Source organism: Spea bombifrons, chromosome 10 (genome assembly GCF_027358695.1).
Source record: "Spea bombifrons isolate aSpeBom1 chromosome 10, aSpeBom1.2.pri, whole genome shotgun sequence".
Taxonomy (NCBI): Eukaryota; Metazoa; Chordata; class Amphibia; order Anura; family Pelobatidae; genus Spea; species Spea bombifrons.
This window is the reverse complement of record NC_071096.1, coordinates 26,685,845-26,707,642: the sequence shown is the minus strand read 5'-3', so window position 1 is coordinate 26,707,642 and position 21,798 is coordinate 26,685,845. Positions and strand designations below refer to the sequence as shown.

Sequence of the window (21,798 nt, the reverse complement as noted above, 5' to 3'; positions counted from 1 at the left end):
TCAGATTTTAGAATGATAAATAAAAGAATCTCTACGAAATAAGATGGGAAAGTATGTCATGGAGCTAAAGCATTGATGCCAAAATCCGTGACCATCCTTGGGCTAAAAACAACCAAAAAAATCCCAATTTAAACATCAACAGGAGCAAATGGGAGTATAACAGAACTAGAACAAGCATAGATATTTAACTCTTAATAAACATTAGAAAATAGTTTAGTAACCAGTTATATTATATGAGGACAAAAACATGTGTTTTCCTTCCAATGATTCTTGCTGTTTTGCGTTAAATCACACAATGAGTTACTCTGGCTGTAATGTTTCATTTGTTCTCGAAATTCCAGAACATTGCAAAAAGGTGCAAATTTCTTAATGAAGGAAAAATTATTCATATCGCAGTGAGTTTCTACTAAACCTGGCAGGGGGGCAATAATCTGGTTGGAATTAATAAAATATACAACTGCAAATTACCTAGGAAATACTACCATATCGCACTTAAAGATGAGGATTTACACAAAGAAATAAAGGTTGCATTTTGCCTAAGTTGTGCAAAATGTTTAGTTGCCAATAATAAAAAAGGGTCGGTTTCCGAAGCAATACTGACTTATTATTCGAAATGAAGTAGTAACCTTTCCAAATATCACATTTTTTTCTTAAACGATAAGGTTAAACTGCGGTTAACACTGCCATAATTAACTAAAACTCACAAATACTTAAAGAAAAACAAAAGAGACAAATATACGATGAGTCGATTGGTATAAATCTAAAACTTGTACTAGGCGTAGAGGTGGTAAGGCTTCAAACCTACTGGACAAGACTATGTCTCAAGATATAAGACAGAGAAAAGAATAAAGTGTGAGCTTCATGAATCAACCCTCCAATGATTTGTGATGGACAGTACCACAAAAACCGAAAAACGGAACAAAAAAATTTCATTCATTCGACAAGTAACCGCCAAAGTACATTCTTCCGAGGGCAAAGACAATGTCTGTGAGTTAGAACACAATATAAAAGATGAATAACGTGGTGTATATAAAATATACATAAAAAGCAGGGTTACTTGAGCACACAGAGGGTTAAGCACTTAGATGGGCTAAACAGATTCTGTAAGGTCTCAGCCTTCCATGGTAACCAAGAGAAAATGAGACAGGAAAAAAAAATAACATGCATACCGAATGCAAATAGGGTTGTAAATATTTTATAAAATTGTTGTATGCGTCCCAAAAGCTATAGGTCTTAATTGAGTGAAGGCCTCTCCTTTTTTCAGAGTCAATATATGGAAATGGAAAAATGCAAATGTGGTGTTTTTCTACTTCTACAGAGACCTAGGAGGTGGCAACCCTTTTCACAATTGGTCTCAACTTTATTATCAATATAATTTGGCTCCCATCTTTATGGTCCCTGAAGCCCTGGCTGCTATCTGCCGGCTGCTTCAAGAGGAGAAATCACAGAATTACTTTGCCACGTTCTGCGGGGGAACAAGCCCGAGAAGCTGCCAGTTTGGCAACCGAGCAGACTCGATATCACTATTCAAACAGGCGCGGAGATTGGAGATTCCTCTGCTGCTTCAGAGAAACCCAAAATAGCTTTAGCCTCGTATCGGAGGACGACGCCAGGCTGAGAAGAGGGGGAAAAACAAGACTAAAAAAACTCTTCTACGCTGGCCAAGAATTCAGATTTCAACTAAAAAAAAAATTAAATTTAGTGGAGGTCACAGACGATCCTTCGTCCCTTGATGCGACTGCAACACATTCCACGAATACTTACATCTCATAATATGTTTCCTAAGACTGCACATCTCTATATATTATGGCGTCTTTCACCATTTTAATTTCTGATCACACACTTAAAAAAAAAAAAAAAAAATGAAACAAATAGGGGGAGGAAGTCATTGTATAATTCCTAAAATACAGAAATGACGCCATATAGAGAATTTTGTTAATTTAAACCTTTAGGTGTCAGAAATAAGATGATCTCACCTCTGGCAGGTGATAAAATAGGATCGTTATCCTGGATGAATTACTAAAGATGACGCAGAAGCTTCAGAACTACAAATAGAGGTTTACACCAGTAATTGTGCTGCCGTCCTCGTCAGAGCTGCGTGTAAGCGCGAAAGCGCAGGCATTTGTGTTAAATTCCTTTTAAAGTCCTAAAGTGTGATGTTTCTTAAACTTTAAATTGCCACATGGGAGAATTACATAGAAAGAGGTCCTGACGCAACATTATTATGGTGATGTCACAGATGGACTTGGACTTTTTGGGAATGCCTCTTCTCCAATTCATTGTTGAAAAGGTTAAAAAAGAAAGGGAAAGTGAAGTGGATGCTAATATTCTACACTGAATATATATTGCACACATATAGAAACATTCTGTTTTAGAACAACTTGTGAAACTTAAAAAAGCAATGGTTTTCTATTCTGCCTTTTCTCATATGGACCATTTCATAGTTAAAGAGTAACAATAAGCAGCGCACGTCTCTGGAATATCGTCTGTCTTTCATTTCTGCTTTGTATAGATCTCTGTTTACGCAGGGAAGCTATGCTGCTTGGTACTGGCTCTGCTTTAATGCACACTATATTAGAGACTGTGAATTACTTGGAGGGTTTTGCCTTCCTGAACAGAACCTTGTTCCTCAGCCGTGAGACCTACAATCAGCTCCCTGTTCTCACCACTAATCTCCGTTCATTAGCGGGCTCCATGCCTCCTGCACTGTAAGTACAGGCTGCAATCTGGGCTTCCAATGCACATTACAAGAGACGGTTGCCGTTTAGAAGCCACGCTAACAAGAAAGGATGGGGAAGTGAAATAAAAAAAAAAGGGAAATACAGCAAGCCTTAAATTATAGGTCCTTGTGTTGTCCCTTCTGGTACAGCAACTGAAATTCAACAAAACATGAACCACAGAAGACTTGACGCTGAAAAATACCTCCGAAAAATCAACAGTGGACATACAATAACCTATCAAGCCTGGATTCCAAACATAGCTTGCAGGTCTCAGATTCTACAACATGAATCACTACTACCTAAAAATCAGATTCAAATTTTTTGCTTGGGATTTGACAACAACGATGTCTAGATGTCAGAGTTCCAATTCTTTCCAAACGACGGTAATCTAATTTCTCGGGGTACACGACAATGGTAACTTGGTACATTGTGACTGTCAGAATAGTAGCAATTCTAAGAAGGCAATTACTATTTCCAATTTGCGTAATACATGAAACGTTAAATCACTAGGTTTACAACACAGACATGACAGAAAGGTGTATTAGTAGTAGTAGTAGTAGTAGTAGTAGTACTAGTAGTAGTAGTAGTACTAGTAGTAAGTAGTTACCCCAGGCACGCCGGTAAAGCTGTGATATAAATATATCCATGTTCCTCTCTGCACACAGATGTTCCAATGCACAACAGAAAGGACTTTGAGAGGAGACCATAAATATTGCTTGTTCACGCTCACACACCTTCGGTGTCAAGCCTGCATATATCACTATATAAATTTTGTTGTTTTTTTTATTATTCCTTTAGTTTATATTATATTTATATATAATGTTGATGACTAATTCTCTGCAATCATTTAAGGAACTAAACTGATATTTAATAAATCTAGATTTCACAAAGACCTCTTATACCCTGCAGGCAATGTAATACTGAGATCAATGAAAATATGCAGCATACTGATAGACAAGGAGCTAGGTACGTCAACATTGTGGTTTAAATGTATGATTACGGTACATTTTGATAGCAGGAGAAATATGTCTAGAGCATATTCAATTGTGACATTTTTTCAAGATCAGTACAAGCAGTTTTATATCATAACACAAGCTATTGATATACTATTGTTCTTAAATGGGTGAAAACTAGTAGCTATTACTTAGGATGCAGACGTTTACAAAAAAAGATGTCCATGACGTGGTTCTAGGGTGAAGAGAGGACACATTTTAGAATTGTCCTGATTATCTTTTTCGTTTGCGGTTTCATGACAGATGCTGGCAACTTACCAATCATATGGTTGGCAACATGAATTTGAATTTCTCTTTCATTCTCGAAGGTCATCTGGCATTTAATGCACTGGTAAGTCTTTTTCTATTTGACAAACAGGAGAAAAAAAGTGGTGACATTTACATAGGCCACAATAAAACAACATGTCACAGTTACAGATCACTAATATGCGCCATTATACAGCAATTGTATCGGTAATGGATTTGGAGTGTCAATTTTTAGTTGTTTGCTTCAACGGGGTTAGATACAATTAGTGCAACATCACCAGTATGCATGTAGTTCATATACAAGTTTCATTAAAGTCCCGATGTTGATGAGTTATTTGGCATTACATTGTTTTAATAGGTGTATAATTCATACTAGCTCTTCAACGGGTAAAAAAAAACCCACAACTGGTAAAAAATAGGTTTTACAACATGTTGAGTTTAGATGTTCATAAATGCTATGAATTTAGGGCTTACAGAATAGCTGCTCCTGAGAGGGCTCTAAAAACACACAAAAAGTAGACGATTGAAGCAAAATTGGTTTCTGCAGTAATCCTTTTTCCTACCAAGCCTCTTTTGCATTAAACATCTGTCTTTCCGATACCATAATTTGTATTCATTGTCATTCTCTTCCGGTTTACCTTTCTTACCACCTCCACAACTTCATTTTAACCCATGTCTATTTGGTATCACAACATCCTCAATTGATTATGTCCCTGTGAAACCTAAAATATACACGGAATAACACTAATGCCAAACCCCAAATCAAGAACACTACAATGGGAGCAGAATAGATTACTGATGCTTGGAATTAGGAAGATCCCCTTTTTGCACCGACACATTGCCCAGTACTTTATTGCAGACCGGAACATAGTGAAATACATAATTATAGTGCACACATAGATATACTGTAATTATATACTTTTTCTAGTAGTAATAAAGTCACTCGGCTGACAAATCTCCCATCGCATAGTCCGGAGTGCAACATGGAAATTGAGTTCCAGAATGATAGTGATGATCACCTTCCCAAAACTAAACATACGTTAAGATTGTTTTTCTTTTGTCTGGCAGTAGAATGGCAATGGTTACTTTTGATATTTAAAGCGGGTCTTTGAAGCGTATTCCATAGCATAAAAAGGCATAGATTTCGTGGTTAATTCTGATAACTGTAATAGCGACCTTTTAGATTTAAAATGGGACCATTTTACAACAGCTGTGGAACAAAATCATGCATTATTATTCACTAATTAGCCCCACTAAAAAAAAACCTTAGTGGAATGCTCCATACAGAAGGGGTGTAGAAAATTGGTAATCTTTACAGATTCAAAATTGCTGTATAATCATTGCGTATTATTAAGTGTTATTTTTTTCACAATAAGGGTTATCAGAACATGGAATTGTTCCCCAACCTAACACATGAACCAGTGGGAAAACATTAAATTATTTTTTAAAATCATATATAGCTTCACTAAAACATCTCAAGACTTCACATGTCATATCCATGGGAAGGAATATTACTTACCCTGGGGACTGGAGATGTTTGGGACACCTTCCTTTGGCCGCTAGCATCATGAGCCAAGTCTCTGTGGTCCATCTGGATATGACTTTCTAGATCTTCAGCACTTTCAAACTTGACACTGCACTCAGGGCATCGAAGGCCGGTACATAGCCGCTCGCACATCTCTTGAGGGCCTGGGTTTAAAGGTTGTCCGTTAGTTGATCTGCTCAAACATCCAGCACACAGGCCATAAGGCAAGCCATTAACATCTAACTTTACAAGGTCTTGCTTATTCCTGAATTCTTTTAAGCACAGCGCACACTTGTACATCTTCTGTAAGGTCTGTCCATTAGGGGAAGAGGCTGCAGAGCTCCCTGCCAGCTTCTGCATATGAAATGTCCCATGGATTTTAAGCTCCAGGGTGGAAGTGACAGTCTGCATGCATACAACACAGCGAAAACCAGTAAGGGAATTTCTAAGGTCTGGATGCATCTGACAGTGCTCAATAAATTCTTCTTCACTCTGAAGTGGCATCTTGCAGATCCTGCACGTTCCAGTGTCCAAGCTTTTGCTGTGGGTAACCTTATGCTCAGTTAACGTCAAGAGGGATGGGAATCGTTCTCCACAAATGGGACACATGTAGTGTTTTGCAGGGCCTCTATGTGTCTGCATGTGTTCTCTGAGTCCATTCTCTGAGAAGAAAGTTCTTGAACAGATGTTGCACTTGTGACTGCCCTTGATGAACTCTGCTTTTTTTCTAGAGCCATCATCCTCCCCTGGCCGTATGTTGTGATCTCTCAAGCGATGGTTCTGCAAGAGAATCTCCATGGTGTAAGCTGCCCCACAGATGTCACAACCGTACATTGGCTCAGAAGCATCAACATCATCTTCACTGGCCTCATGACTGTTGGAAACATCAGGATTCTTCATTAACACACTTGGAACTTCGGTTGTCTCCGATTTCTTGCTGGCGGGCGCCATTCCATTGGCTGTGCCATTTTGACTGCTTGTATCAAACACACAGTGCTTCTCCCGCAAGTGCTTCTCCAGCAGAATGATCGCGTGGAAGGCTTTGCTGCAGAATTTGCAGTTGTATTTCTTGCTGTGAGTTGTGATGTGGCACTGCAGCTCCACCTCTGTACTGAATGTCTCCCCACAAAAGATACATTTGTGCGACTTTGATGGGTTGCCCAAATGACTGTGTTTGACATGCAGTTGAAGGTCTACCTCTTTTCTGAAGTCCCAGTTACACGCTGTGCATCGATACATTTTCTTCTCATTGCTGTGCTTTACTGCCAGATGCACTTGGATGGAAACCTTAGAATCGAAGACCTCTTGGCACAAAGTGCAATGATATAACACGAAAGTATGCATGTCCAGTAAGTGCTTCTGCAGATCATCTACTGAAGAAAACTGTTTGTCGCAGCTCTCGCACACATAATGTGTGGAGGTCGTCATGTAGTGTACTGTAAGATGTTGCAGGAGAGACTCTTGAGAATCAAAATCCTCTTTGCACTGAGGGCAAGACTGTTTTCTTAAGAGCAGCTCCAAGTGAGACTTCAAATGTGTTTGAAATGTGTCAAAGTTGGAGAATTTCAGGTCACACTGATTACAGGGATACTCTCCATTGGACACAGAGTTTAGGCTAGGACACAACCGTTGCCTCTTAGGAGAAGAAACTTCAACATCTGAGGAAACCGGACTCTGTTCAGATTTCGACTTCTTATTGTTTGCCAATGGAATGTTCTTGTGGTTTTCTTTAATGTGCTTTGTGAGCTTCAGTATAGAGCCAAATATGGGGGAGTTTGTACAATATGGGCAAGAGTATACTTCCATGAACGACTGTGTTGGCTGAATGACAGGAGATTCTAGTTTTGAGCTTCCAACATTGCAATGAGTTTGCTGTATATGCTCTGTCAAGGAGGACTCTGTCAGAAATCCCATTGAACACTGGTTACAGAAGAATGCATTGTTACCTTCCTGAGGAGTGGAATTAGAGCCACAGTGAGAGATGCGAATGTGCTCCTGGAGGCTGTTTATGTCTGCAAACATCTCAGGGCAGTAGTTGCAGTGAAAGGCAGTTATGTTGCTGAATTGCACCATAGGGTACGCATGATTTTTGTGTACTTTCCTTACATGCTCATTAAGATTGTACAGGGTGGGCAAGGAATCCAGACATATTTGACATGTGTGGTTCTGCTGTGGCTTGTCTACATGAATCGTCTTTAAATGGATTTCCAAAACCGCCAAGCTGTTGAAGTCTCGTTTTGAGCAGTAAGGGCAACTGTATGCAATTTTGGGCCAGCTTTGGCCATCTTCCCTTTCCAGTGATCCGGTTTTCTTATGTCCTCTTAACGGCTTGAGTGTTGAATCTGGAGTGGAGCCCCGTTCCACCGACGCACTTGAGTCAGGTGTGGCACTGCTCATAGAGGCTACACTACCCAAGACAGGATCCGGGCTAATGCTGTGGTTACTTGAGTCAGGTTGTCGATGGCTATCTAGGTGACAATAAACCTCTTCCACCGATGAAAACTGCTCTGGGCACATCGGGCACTTGTGTTTCTTGTTGGCATGGACTTGGTCAATGTGAGCTAGCAGAGAATTTTCATCTGCAAATACTTCAGGGCAATGAATACACTGCAGGTCAGCCTTTTCGGAGAGCTGAGGGTGTCGGGTCATCACATGCTTCTCTAGTTCATCTGTCTGGTTAAAGGTCTCCTCGCAATAATCACACATAAAATCATCTTTCTTCATGTCTTTGTCCGACTTGGCCAGGTGTTCCTTGTTCTTTTTGTGGGCTTGCATGTGACTTTGCAGTGAGCTAGTAGAAGAAAACCCCCGCTTGCACACTGTGCATTTAAACGGCTTGCTGGAACTGTGGGTTTTTAGATGAATTTTCAGGTGGTCGCTTCGAGAGAAGGCAGCCTCACACTCATGGCAGTGATACTTTTTGTCCCCAGTATGAAGCTTTATGTGACGATCTCTGCTTCGCTTGTGTTTAAACAGACGACTACAGTAGGTGCACTTGAAAGGTAGTTTGTCACTGTGGATCTGTTCGTGTCTTTTCAAGTAGCTTAGGCGACTAAAAGACTTATCGCAGAACTGGCAGGGATACGGTAACCCAGATCCCCCTTCCTCTTCTCCTAAGCCGAGATCACACCCATCTCCTATCATCTGAGTGGGTGATGCAACGTCTTTGCTGGAGGGAGATGAAGCCACCCAGGAGAATTGTGGGTCGTCATCACCATCTGTAATGGAAAAACAGAAAGGAGATTAAAAACAATTCCCAGTACATCTGTGAAACAAGGACAGAGCTCTACAGAGAGAAAAAGCAAGGGCTCCAACAAACTTAAAAGACACATTTAGAGGTAAAAAAAAAAATGCATAACTATTAAAATCAAACAATTTTAAAATGGGAAAGTCAGAATCCCAGCATTGAATGCATAGAAGTATACAACTTCACCACTAGCACAAACTCAACATGGTCAATGCAATCTATCTGTTCAGAAAGCATATATCGTTATATTGTGATATACCATTCATCAGCCATGTTAGTGCAGAACACACAACATCTCATTTAAGGAATGACAGACGGGCTGGAGGTAAAATTGGAACATTACAAGCGATAAGTTGCCAAGTAGGCAGCTCTTTCATTCTGAACATGAAGCTGGATCCAGACATCAAGGGAAGCATGATAAACTCTAACATACTGTACCATGCCTATAATGTGCAGGTGCACAGGCAGGTTAAGCTTTCACAGAATTCGAGGTGACAACGTCTGTTTGAGACATTTTAGCTCCTAAACCACCAGACTAAACCACCAGAAGTCATGCTGAACCAGCATGACTTCAGTATTTATTATATTTGCGTGGACATAACATTTCTGAGATCAAATTAACAAAAACATTGTAACTCAATTGTTACACAGGGAATGCACTGGAATGTCATTGCCCCAATTTACAACTGCAGTGACTAAATATCGTGGTCTAAGTTTGTTTTGACTAAACTCTGAAATGAAATAACTGCACGTTACAATATACCGGTGAGTACTGAACCAAAATGGACATGAAAGTGAAAGTAAAAAGTTGGAGTAGAAATGTTTTATCAGAAGGTGAAAGGAAGGTCTTCTAACCCCAAAAGAGAGGGGTTGGCTCCTCGGAGAGATAACGGAATCAGCTGCAGAGAAAGCCCCCATGGTGTTTGTTGGATGAGATACAGGGTGAGGCAGAGCTGGGTTCTCTCTGAGCAGCTGGGGCTCACAAACACACAGGCACATCAGAATGTAACGGAAGCTCAGGGGAATCACTGAATACTATATGCCAACATTTGCAACAGGACAAACACTATTTATAGATATTTTAAAACCATGCACACTCATATTATATATATTATATATATATGCACACACATATACAAACACAAGTCCAAATATATAATAATACATTATTGCACACAATATGACCAAAAGCATGCAGACATCTCTTCTAATTATTGAGTTTAAGCATTTCAACCACATCCATAACTAACAGGCATTGGCAGCAGAATGGGTCATACTGAAGAGTTCAGTGACTTTAAACTTGGCACTCGGATGTCATAGGATGTCACCTTTGCCACAGGCCAGTTCATTATATTTTTGCCCTGCTAGATCTGCCCAATGTCCACTGTAAGCCAATACTGTGAAGCAGAAGCCACAAAGCAGTAGACCAGGCACTGTCTGAGAGAGGGGTCGCCAAGTGCTAAAGCGTGTAAAAATATTCTGTTCTCCGCAGCATCACTCACTACATAGATCCAAATTGCCTCTGGAAGCAACATCAACACAAGCACTGTGTGGCAGGAGCTTCATGAAACGGGTTTCCATGGCCGAGCAGCTGCACCCGAGCCAAAGATCTCTACACACAATGCCAAGCGTTGGCTGGAGTGGTGTAAAGCCCCTAGATGAAACACGTTTCACTACCTTGAAGTCTGATAGACTAATCTGGGTTTGGTGGATACCAGGAGAACACTACTGGAATGCATAGTGTCTAGAGTAAAGCGTAGTGGAGCAGGGATAATTGTCTGGGGCTATTTTTCAGGGTTTAGTTCTACTGAAAGGTAATGTCAATTCTACAGCATACAATGACATTTTAGACAATTGTATGTGTCAAATTTGATTATTAACATAGAGGCTCTGCTAGCTAGTGCAGGGTGCGGAAAAGACAAGAGTTACCAGATAGTTTTGTATTGGGCAGAAGGAGAGTCTGTCAAATATTACGTGCAATGGAGAGAGAAGCTGCTGGATGGCATTGTGTAGAGGAAGGGGAGTGCTGCCGCGTAGTATTGCGTGCAGGGGTGAAAGTGGCTACCTGGTAATATTGCGGGGGGGGTTGCATAGTATTGTGGGAGATTGGTTATGTGCATGGAAGGAGAGGCTGCTGGATAGTGTTGTGTGCTGTGGAGAAGGAGAATAAAAGATCAGAAATGACAAATAGAGAGGAAAGAAAAATAGACAATACGATGAGATGAAAGATAGAGAAAGTAAAAAAAAAATATTTAAATGATGTGCACATACACTTATAATGTATGTATGTGAATATATAAACATACACATATAAATACATATTAATGAATCTAATATAATGTATGTTCCCATGGACAGGGCTTCCTTCTTTCGTACCAATTTCTCAATTTTAATACTGTTAGTTTTCACTTCCCATTTGTAACAGCACTGTGGAATATTAGTGCCTCTATAAATAAACTGTAATAAAACATACAAAATATCTATCCATCTATATATTTATCTCTAAATCTATATAACGCTGTACCGTCTGACTTTTTAATTTTCAGAGCACGTTGAAAAGCAGCCGCATCTTAATTTGCCGAGGCGCACAATTTAGCCACCGGTCTACACACATCCTTCCGAAAATGTGAAGCACTTACTGAACAATTGGAAGCCTAATACAGTTTTGCACCCACACAGTCAAAAAGTAGTCTGACAGGATGTAAAATCACTTTTCTTTTAAGAAGAAGATTAAAGGCATTAAAATTGGCTAATCCTGCAAAGAGGGACCGTGCTTGAAAGAAATCACATGGCTGGTGATGGGCCTTTGTCATGCGCTCATAGGAGAATCAAAACAGTTATTAGGCGGTAGTAATGCACTCAATGGCTTTAATTAGAGGCAGAGAAGGCAGTCAATATTCCATACTATGAGCCTTGTACGGGGGGGGGGCTGAAAAAAATCAGCAGCCAAAAAAACTGTAAGGTTTACAAATAAATGTATATTCAGGAAGCCTGGGAAATGCAGGCAAAAACACTAAAACAGATGGTTTTTGAGCAATACGCACCTTCAGATAATTAGAAATGAGTTTGTTTGGTTTTTAGCCATGTAAAGGGTTAAACAAAATATTCACATGAAGTTTCCTAAAAATCAAGGGACTTATCTGCGTGGATTTTGTCGTCCGGCGCTTGGAATGGCGTCTCGGCTAAACATCTTACAACGGGGGAACGTGAAAAGTTTTATGTCAGCCTTAGGAATATGCTATAAATGGTTCGAGGGTTGGATCACTGTTTTGCTTGACTCCCTTCGGAAAACAGGCAGCGAGATCATATATGCTGCTTCTTTTCACGGGCCGGGAAGCGCAAACAGCTGCAGCCTAATTACATGTAAACTGTACCAAAACATTCCTTTTATCACAGGCTGTAAATCTGTTAGCATCTGGCTTGCCTTTGTTTCTTGCGCAAGATACAAGCTTGTTTCTACATTTTTCTCACCTGTAGCGGTGATTAAAATTCATTATAAATGAAAGGATCGCACACTAAAGCAAGTTCCTCTGTGTACCGTTCTAAACTCAAATTAGAAACAGCTGCTTGCTAATTCATGCAGTGATGTTTGGCCGTGCTCTGTGAATCGATAATAATTCTGCCAATTTCCCGGGAAATTTTAGGGTGATCCGTATATTTAGCTATGCGTTTGCCTTCCGCAGAGGGATCGCTAAAAAGGAGAGACAGCAGAGAGGAGGAGTAAAGTTGAGCGAGGCTCATTCCGCAAGCATTGGGTTTACGGGGCCATCAACACAACGTCGCTCCGAAATCTGCCATACCCAGGAGCGTAGACTGGCACTGTGAACTAAATAAAAATAACTCTTTCTTTGCCGTAAGGGGGCCCTGCAACACTCAATACCCTAAAAAGGTTGTTCTTCATAGAAAAACACTAATCAATGGGGCCTGATAATCTATAGGATCTATTAAATGGACTGCATATGTATATATACCTATATTATATAGGTATAATAATAGATGGTGTGTGCATATTATATAAATATAAGGGAGAGAGAGAATGTGTGTGTGTCTATAAACATCTATAAACGAGGTAGAGAATAACCTACCATTTCATAAAAAAAGTTACAGACCAGGTACTTTTGTTCCCTCCGAACAACAAAACCTTAATAAAGAAGAGGGCGCAACACCAAAAAGATAATTTGAGTACCTTCTAAAGAACGCGCAGCTTCTGTGTTTTTATCAAATAATAAGTACACAAAGAGACAACCTGCTCAAGATTTGCCCCAGATACACACTGGTTTACGATTTGCCTCATAAAGCTACCCCAGCTGACACCCTGGGGGCAAACGTGACCCATTCACCTACATTGACCTAGGTCTGTGCACACTGGGACCTGTTCTATATTAGCAGGTCGGTGGCTCCCCATGGATCTGTGCCTTACTGTGACACACAATTAGTCTCGGCTCCTGAGCCGTCTGCCTTTGTCAACTCTTTGTTCATTAAAATAGGAAGCTGCCAACCCTTTTTAAATTAAATTGAAATGCAGGATTAAAAGGTGCTGCCCCTCTCATACAAGCAAACTGTGTCTTATTTTTCCCAAATAACCTACTCCCTTCTCTTCTCGATCACAAACTCCACTGTGAATTGGCTGACTTTTTTTGTAATCTTAGGAACGTGCAAGGTGATGTACTAAGATAGGACAAGCATAGGTTTATGCTCCGGTTTGGGATCTAGTGTAGTTTAGTACACGGATTCCTAACCGGGGTCGCTATATGATGTATAACGCTCTTATATCATTCTTGGGTAATGTATAGAATGAGTCAAACCCCTGGATAGGACACATGACCACGTCTACTAGATATCGAAAATATATCCCTATAGGGCCTACAGAAACACAGTATTGCTATGGTTAATTTATACAAAGCAGCGCTGCACATATTCTCACGTAGAATTAATAGATGAGGCATCCATCACAGGCCCAACATTATCATTTGGCGCTGGTTTTGGAATGTGGAATTGTCCATACCATAGTAGCCCGATCATTTTACTAGCGTCCTATGGACAGAATATTAACAAGATGTTATTAAAGACAGAAACAGATGTAGAAAAAGTGTTAGTAACACGATAATTGCACATACCCAGAACTCCTTGCTATAGGACACAGAATGTGGCATAATGCCAGACAGTTACTGAGAAGGTCCCCAGGGATACAGGTTAAGATAAAGCCAGACTAGAACATATGAAAGGCACTTTCTGGCTTCACCATATATATCCCAAGACAGCAGGGCTCTCAGCCTACTCTGGCGAGGCAGTTAAATTCCTGGAGGGATAAAAGGGTTCCCTTTGTTCCACGTGTCAAAAGAAGGAGCCTTTGAGTGTTCTACTGAGACTGTCTGCAATGCCAGACGCCTCTCTTCATCCCATGTGTACCCGACAGAAAGGGTCAAAATAGTTGCCACCAAAAATGCCTCGGTTAATTTGGATAATTTAGGTGGGAAATTGTTGAGTTTTTCTCCTCTCAGTCATTAGATTACATCTGCTTAGGTCTAGTTTGCATTCAAGTTCACCTTAGGAATCAGTTTGCTATAGTTAATTTCATTCGGCTATACCCCATACTGTGTAAAGCATGGTGGAGATTGTTGGCATTGTATAAACAAAGAGACGATGATAACTAAATATCTGGACGGCCGCAGACATCTCGCTAAGCTGTAAGGTCTGACTGTATATAGAAGGATTTCTCCGGAATTCACAAATGTAAATGTTTTGTGAAAGTAAATATATATATATTATTAACAGAAAAACTACGATCACACAACGTACGCACACCAATTGGATTTCCAGCCATTTTGTACGACCATTAAACATTCAATGTCTTATTGCTTCAATAGAATGAGTATTGTGGAAAAATTCTTGTATTGTGTTCCACAAATGGTTTAAAATATGCCGGCAATGTATAGCTTTGAAAAGAAATCTCTACAGCTTCCATTTAAAGGGTTATGTTGACAGATTGACCTTTTTGATTATAAAACCCATGAACTCACTACTGCTCCCTGGAATACAGTATGGTTCCTGGTTCCAGTTCCGCAGCCAATACATGGGAGAGAGATCTGGCATGAAATTCAGAAAGGACTCCTCGTCTTCCGTTGACTCATCGTGCCGAGGAAAATTGACATTACGTATTTCTCGGCCACTGCAGGGGAGGGCTGGTTAAATACAGATTTGTTGGCAGCTAAAAAGATTATAATTTGATTATCAATTATCCTACAAACAGCACCATCGAGATCATAGAACGAGTTACGTAAATGCATACGTTTCCAGTTTTTGGATTTCGGGCCTAACTTATGGTTCTTCACTTCCTGTTATGGTTGCCTTGGGACAAAGTACTAACCAACCTGAGATTCTCTCTTACTTCCCCAACCCAGTAGCACTGAAATAAAATGAGATAAGAAGGACATATTCCCAGATCTGGAATTTTGTACTTGAGTGGTTTGCTTGCCAAGGTGATATGGCTCACTAACCATTTATCGCCATTCTGGCATTCAAAAGGTTAAATTTATAAGCAATAACAGGTCCAAACATACATTGATGGCTCTCTATTTCACATGTCACAAGGGAAAGTTATTTTTTTCTAACTAACATGCTAAAAGGAAACTCAAGTCCATTACACATACTTGTGATTTAAGCTAATGAGCACCATCTGTCTATTTTTTTTTTAAGCGATTTTGGCCAAATTTGATTTCCTTGGTAGATGGAAATTCATAAAAATGTCTCAGCTTCACTGGTAAAGTAGTATTTGGTACAGAAAATATAAAGCGTGGTCCTATTTTTGTGCAGTTTGTGTACAAATGTAAACATTGATCCTACACATAGCTTTTGTGTTGGTAGGTGATTCTCCTGGTTGCTATGGTGATTGCACCACATTTACCACTGTGCACCAAAAATCTGTTCTATACACACAACCACCACTGCACCAAAACATTTAGATATTACCCGTTAACACAAAGAAAACAGCGTTATTGTGGTGAAAAATCCACTGGGGAAACGGGGTTTAAAATGCAAACCAGATTTAGTATTTCACTAATCCTCCTGATACCAACAGCTTTCTAAAACCATAATTAAACAAAAACGAAGATAGAGACTGTAAATATTGAAAGGACGTGACTTTAAACTATTGTTTTGGCTCATTGTACGGTCACAGAGGGCTCCAAAAAAAAAAAAAACATGACTCTTGAAAAGTTACGCAGAGCAGCCTGGTAACACAAGGGTTAATAGGGATATCTGGGCTCACCCATCATTGCAAGGAAAAAATGAGCCAGACTGTCCTATTTTTGACCTGGAGGTTTGCAAAAAAAAAAGATCCCCACCCTCCTTTCCCTCCCGGGGACAGGACCAATTCTCCCGGCTGGAGCAGAATCAGGGATTGCCTCAGTTAAACTTTCAAGGCCTGCCAAGCGTTGACGAATTATGAGCAGTTTCATAAACTGATTTGGTCCCTCCTTAACCCAAAAGATTAGCGATTCAGCCCCCCAAAAAGGGAAAGAGTGGGGGGAGAGGGTGCCGTGTAGTCACAAATATTTTCGAAAGTAGCACGCATGGAAGAAACCAAACTCTGAGCCCCAGCTGTCTCAATACAGTGCAAGGTTGTGGTCTCCCTCGAGAGGCTCGCTATATTAGAATGACAGCCTCTTTCAGAGAAATCCCTATACACGGCACCCCTGTGCAGCCACATACAGCCTTAAATGTATCTTTTTGTGCCGTCTAGTAGCTGGCAAAAACTCATTTAAACACATCATCCAAAATAGAAGTCAACTCATTGTCAAAACTGTATTATAAAACATACAGTATACACAAGAGCGGACAACGTAAATTTAAGGTCAACAAATTGGTTTCTAATAAATTAAAATTAACAGAAAGTACAGGTTTAGGAGCCTTATCTGCCTACCTAGATTTTGTTTTTTAACCCCATAATCTCCAAAAGAATGACGTCAGCTGAGATTAAAAAAAAGCACAGCAATCGGTAGTTTTAATACATGCATTTAGTGATGCTAGGAGCAGCGATGGTGATGGTTCCTTCTTAATGTGCGGATCATTACTTACAGTCAGTACTTTGCGTAGTGTTCCTCAAGAACTTCAAATGGATCTTTTACAGTAATATGTCGGTAGATGCACATGCTTATTAGACTTTGTGAATCGCAATTACTCTCTATCAGCGATAGGGAAACAGATTTAGTGAACCGTTATCAGGAAACACTTAAGAGTGCGGAGCTCATCTATACATCAGCAATGTGGAAAGCTAGTTATATCTTTGTCATTTCTTCAGATTGTTCCTTTTGTTGGTATTTACACTGTACCTGCTACAAAATCAGTATTGAAATGACTATATTTTTTTTAAATATAAAATTATAAATTAGTAACATTTTGGGTCTCTGTGGGGTTTTTTTTTTTCCTTGCGGGTTTAGAATAACAAAACAGAAGGCTCTTTTGTCCAATGTTTATGTACTTGGGGGGAAAATAACCTCAATAAATTAGCTTCTACTGAAGATAGTTGCTTGGAATATCCTTAATTAGGACAAGGTTTGATAAATTACATTCAAACCATGACCTGTATATAAATACCACTACAATTAGCGACTACCTCTGATAAAGCAGGTAGTAGAATGAAATTAACATAATTAGGATAAAAGTCAAGAGAACGCCACAAAGAAGAGGGCTGGGAGGGGTTAGTAGTAGTAGTACTAATAGTAATAGACAAAATATGGGCTGTGTAACAACTGAAGTTGCAGGTCAACAATACCTCCTGTCACCAATAGAAAGGGATCCTCTCTGCGTTATATGGACCTTTGTCTAGTGGAGGCAAGGAGGTCTTTGCCTTGGTTCTGCCTTATTTTACTCCCTGTCAGCCCATCATGGCATAACTGCCAACTGCCTTTGGTTTGGAGGGGCATTTGATTTGGAGGGACATTCTGTTCCTCTGTTCTCCTCAAGGTCCCTCTTTCCTAGGAGCTCAGAATGTTTGTTGGCTATGAATGTAACACAGTGTTCTACAGCGTAAAAGTCACATGTGCTTATAAATAAATTTACATTATTCTTCCTCTAAATGTCTTAGTTACATATATACCTATCAACGATTCACATAAAAAGCATTGGCCGGTCCTAGCTAGTAACTATGGTGTTCTACTTTGGAAAAGATTTGCTGGTAAAAGCACCATAACATGTTATAAAGGTAAATGTGAAGGAAATGAATACCAGTGTGATATATACATTTTAGTTACTTTTCTATCTATCCTATATGGGTTTACACATCCCACAGGTCATCAACACAAAAAATCAGATGTGTCCAAGAAAAAAATGTTTTTTTTTTTGGAAGTGACAGTTCTATTCTATACCCATCTAGATGGTTAAAATAGCATTAAGATATGGGCAACATTGATCACCAAGGCCCTTATGAGTTGCAGATTAAGACCTTGGCCAGTTAATGAAGCCCACAGAAGGTATTTTTTTCCTTGGCTGAACCCTTGATCCCTTCTGACAGATAAAAGATTAACAGAACGGCCAGTGTGAAAAACTGACTTTTGTGGAGGATTTGTACAAAAGCAATAAATCTTTACCTGTGGCCACCAAGGTCTTCATAAAACAGACTTGCAGTTACATTATGTTTTCCAATATAACAGGAGATTTGCTAATTAATACATCAGACTCTTTTTTTGAATTCTGTAAGTCCATTATACTGTGCTGTTGAATATTTTGAACAGTAAAAATTATTTCTTACTGGACAGAAAAAAATAAGTTATAATGAAAATTGTCATATTTTCTGTATTGGTACCTCTGACGCCACCTTGAAGGTATTCACAGAACACCACTGAGAGGAGTGAGGTTTATTGTGCAGCATACATAGTATCACTGACCCACTAATTTATAGCCACATATAGGATTTCAAGGCACATAGCCGCAGTCTGTTAACGAGCTTGCTTTTCTACAAACCTGGGTATTTCTTCCCCAAGAGTACTGATCTAAGTTGACCTTGGCCCAAGTACACAAAGGCAAAGAGAGCACAGTGCAGAAGGAAATATTGAATCACATCTTTCGTTGGCCAGACAAAAATAGCAGCCGCTCACTGAAATGTTGATGTTGGACCGGATCAGAAGTCTGGCTCCTCAAAACGTGAATTTTACGAGCAATAAACTTACAATTCCTTCACGAAGGTAAAGTGGGAGAGAACTAAAACCATACTGAGAAATCTGAAGCTGGGTGAATTTACAGGGATGATGTGGCCATTGGTATGTTTAGAATAAATTCAGACTAAATACAGGAGAACTGAAGATGGTTATAAATTATGCAACAAAGAGATCGGGTCTAGAAGACAAGGGAAGTGGCACCTACAGGAGAGACCATGTGCAACTCCACGGAAGCATACATTTAGAGTTTAGACAGACATTATACATATAAAGAGTAATCAGAACTGTTTCACAGATAAAATTCTGGTCTTCTTCGTGGCATGAGAGGAGATTATGGAATATTTGCTGGGGAAAGCTTATGGAGCACAAAGGAAATGGCTGATAAGGAAGTTCACTCATATACAATGCTTTACAAAAAAGTACGCATGACGAAGGATATCCGTTTCTTTAACACCTAAATATTTTGACAGCTTTGATGAGCGTTCCTAGAACACAACAATATAGGAAATGTTCAATGTTTCCTACGGGGGAGTTTTAGGACAATGGCACATTTTACACTACAGATGTCCACTGTATTTAGAGAACTGCAGAGACAAGATTTTCCCCTCTGTGGACATAATGACCAAACTATATACAGGGTCTCAATGTACAATTCAGCCTCTCCATATTATTATACATAGTATTGTATTCAACTTTTCTTCTTTTTATTGCTAATGCAGGCTGCTGTGAGTATTGTAGATTGCTTGGACCTTTTGGAAGTCCAAGCTCCAGAGGGGGTTCCTGGTAGGTTTAGAAAAGGAGGTCTGTCCCTCAAAAAGTTTACAGTCAAAGTAACATATAATAGCAGCTAGATTCAGTAAACCCATTGGCACCCTGTTTAGTTAGTTAGTCACAAGCTTAAGTGCCAGAAATAAAATAGAAAGAAGTAACACGTTAACACATATTTTTGTCACTTTAAAGCAAGACATTCTTGTTAATTTTATCTTTACCTAAATATTCAACCATCCATTAGTGGCTACAATGGCTACATTTGCTCATCAAACGTGAGAAAAAAAAATATTAACACTTAAGGAATATAATTGCTCTGAGATTACAACTCTCCCTTGTCAGTTAATTTCAATTATTACAAATATTATTCTAATCATATAATTGTACTAATTGTAAGATTGCATACTAACGAATGGTCACCCACAGCTGCCTTTAGAGCCACAGCAAAAGAGTTTATAGTCAAAACATGAGAATCATACCCAAACAAATAATAGTGGGCTGTACAGAGACATTTCCCATAAAATATAGAAGAAAGAATAGCATATGGTGAATGGACAACGCTATATAAAAGATGATAACTACTGATGAACCAACTGCAAATGTACCCAATGTGCACCGAACACAAATCAGAGGCTCTTCAGTATGTCCTTAAGACTATACACTGAAAACATGTTGACAACAGGCCTAGTTATTACTAACGAGCCAACTCAACCTTATTAAGCCAATCTATGCCATGTGAGTTAAAACAATAAATAATTAGAATTTCCATTACAAAACAGATCACCCAGAAGCACATTATGTGTGCAGAATTTGGCTCAAGTTTATGATAGCCCCAAAGGATAAAAAAAGGTGACAAACCCATGGAACAACCATTCCTATTTATAAACAAGATGTTCTACAGATACAAGAAATACCCCACTTTGTGTTATTGGAGCCAAACATAAATCAACTTCTCTCTCCATACCTTTTCCGTGAAACAATGCCTTCTAAAAGTATTTGGGACCATTGCACTGGTTTCCATGATGACCTCTCCACATTTAGAACTTTGCCCCAGGATGCCGGCTGCATAGTATGAACAGAGCCAAGTGAGATGGGCTACTGTTTAAAGGACAACGCTGAAGAAGAGGAGATGTTTGAGTTGGCTTGGCTCTTGGTTCACACTACATACAAGCCAGGCCAAGCCAAAGAATGGGCTTGTCTCACTGGAGATTTTAGATACGTGTTAACACAATTTAGCTGGGCTTAGAATGTTTACAGAGGACATCAAGAAGAGTCAACTCATCAACACGTACTTGGTCCATTTTTAAAACGTTACAAAATACTATGATTTACCATTAAGCACCGACTGAGGTGAAATTTTCTGAATAATCCATGTACAGCGAATGTATGCCACCAGCAGCGAGACCCAGTAATGGCCCGAATCCTTCGCTTAAAAACTAAGAGACAACACAGGGTATTACAATGCATAAAGCGAGTATGAGCCACCTCATTAAAGCGAGTTGCACATTTTAGGAATCGTTGGCACTTGTGCCTCTTATCCACATCACCTGAAGAACTCTCGTGCATTCAGACTGTGCAACAATTACTGTTTTTCCAGGCCTAAGGAATAATGACTTTCGACATTTTAATCACAAGATAATGCAGGTTCTATGCATGTGGGAAAAACAAAAACAATGCAGAGATGTAACCCGTATCAATTGCAGGAGTCAAATTTGACTTTAAAATAAGATTGTTGTGGCAAAAAAACAATTTCATTTCAGATTTTTTACATATCTGCAGGAGGCAATGCTGAACGCATCCTAATTTGGGGAAAAGATAAGGACTCTGGGCCTTATAGATTTCCAACAGAAACATAATACCAGCAAACGCATTGCTATCACATCCTTAAATTAGCTCTCGCATTTGACATGATCAGATTATGTGAAGCATTATGAAAGAGGTGTATATTTTATAATAAATCTTTTTCAGCCTATCTCGCTCTCCCTCAGGAATTTAGCGTTGCAGTCATTTTGTGCAGGAGCCAGACAATGGTTTTGTGAGACGTTCACATTAGAGAGACGGCACTTAACTTCCTCCATATAAAATACATTGGAATCTGGGGGATGTAGAAGTAGTAAACTTACAA

At 39.5% G+C, this 21,798-nt stretch overlaps 1 protein-coding gene across 1 annotated transcript in view; it reads right to left on the bottom strand.

Moving 5' to 3' along the window:
* The window catches only part of ZNF423 (zinc finger protein 423), a 124,048-nt gene that overhangs the window by 54,513 nt on the left and 47,737 nt on the right, over positions 1-21,798 (bottom strand). The window contains exons 4-5 of the mRNA XM_053449711.1: positions 5,499-8,722; positions 3,992-4,076 (exon numbers count right to left, since the gene is read on the bottom strand). Coding sequence (XP_053305686.1) covers positions 3,992-4,076; positions 5,499-8,722 — 3,309 coding nt within the window. The remainder of the gene's footprint in view (positions 1-3,991; positions 4,077-5,498; positions 8,723-21,798) is intronic.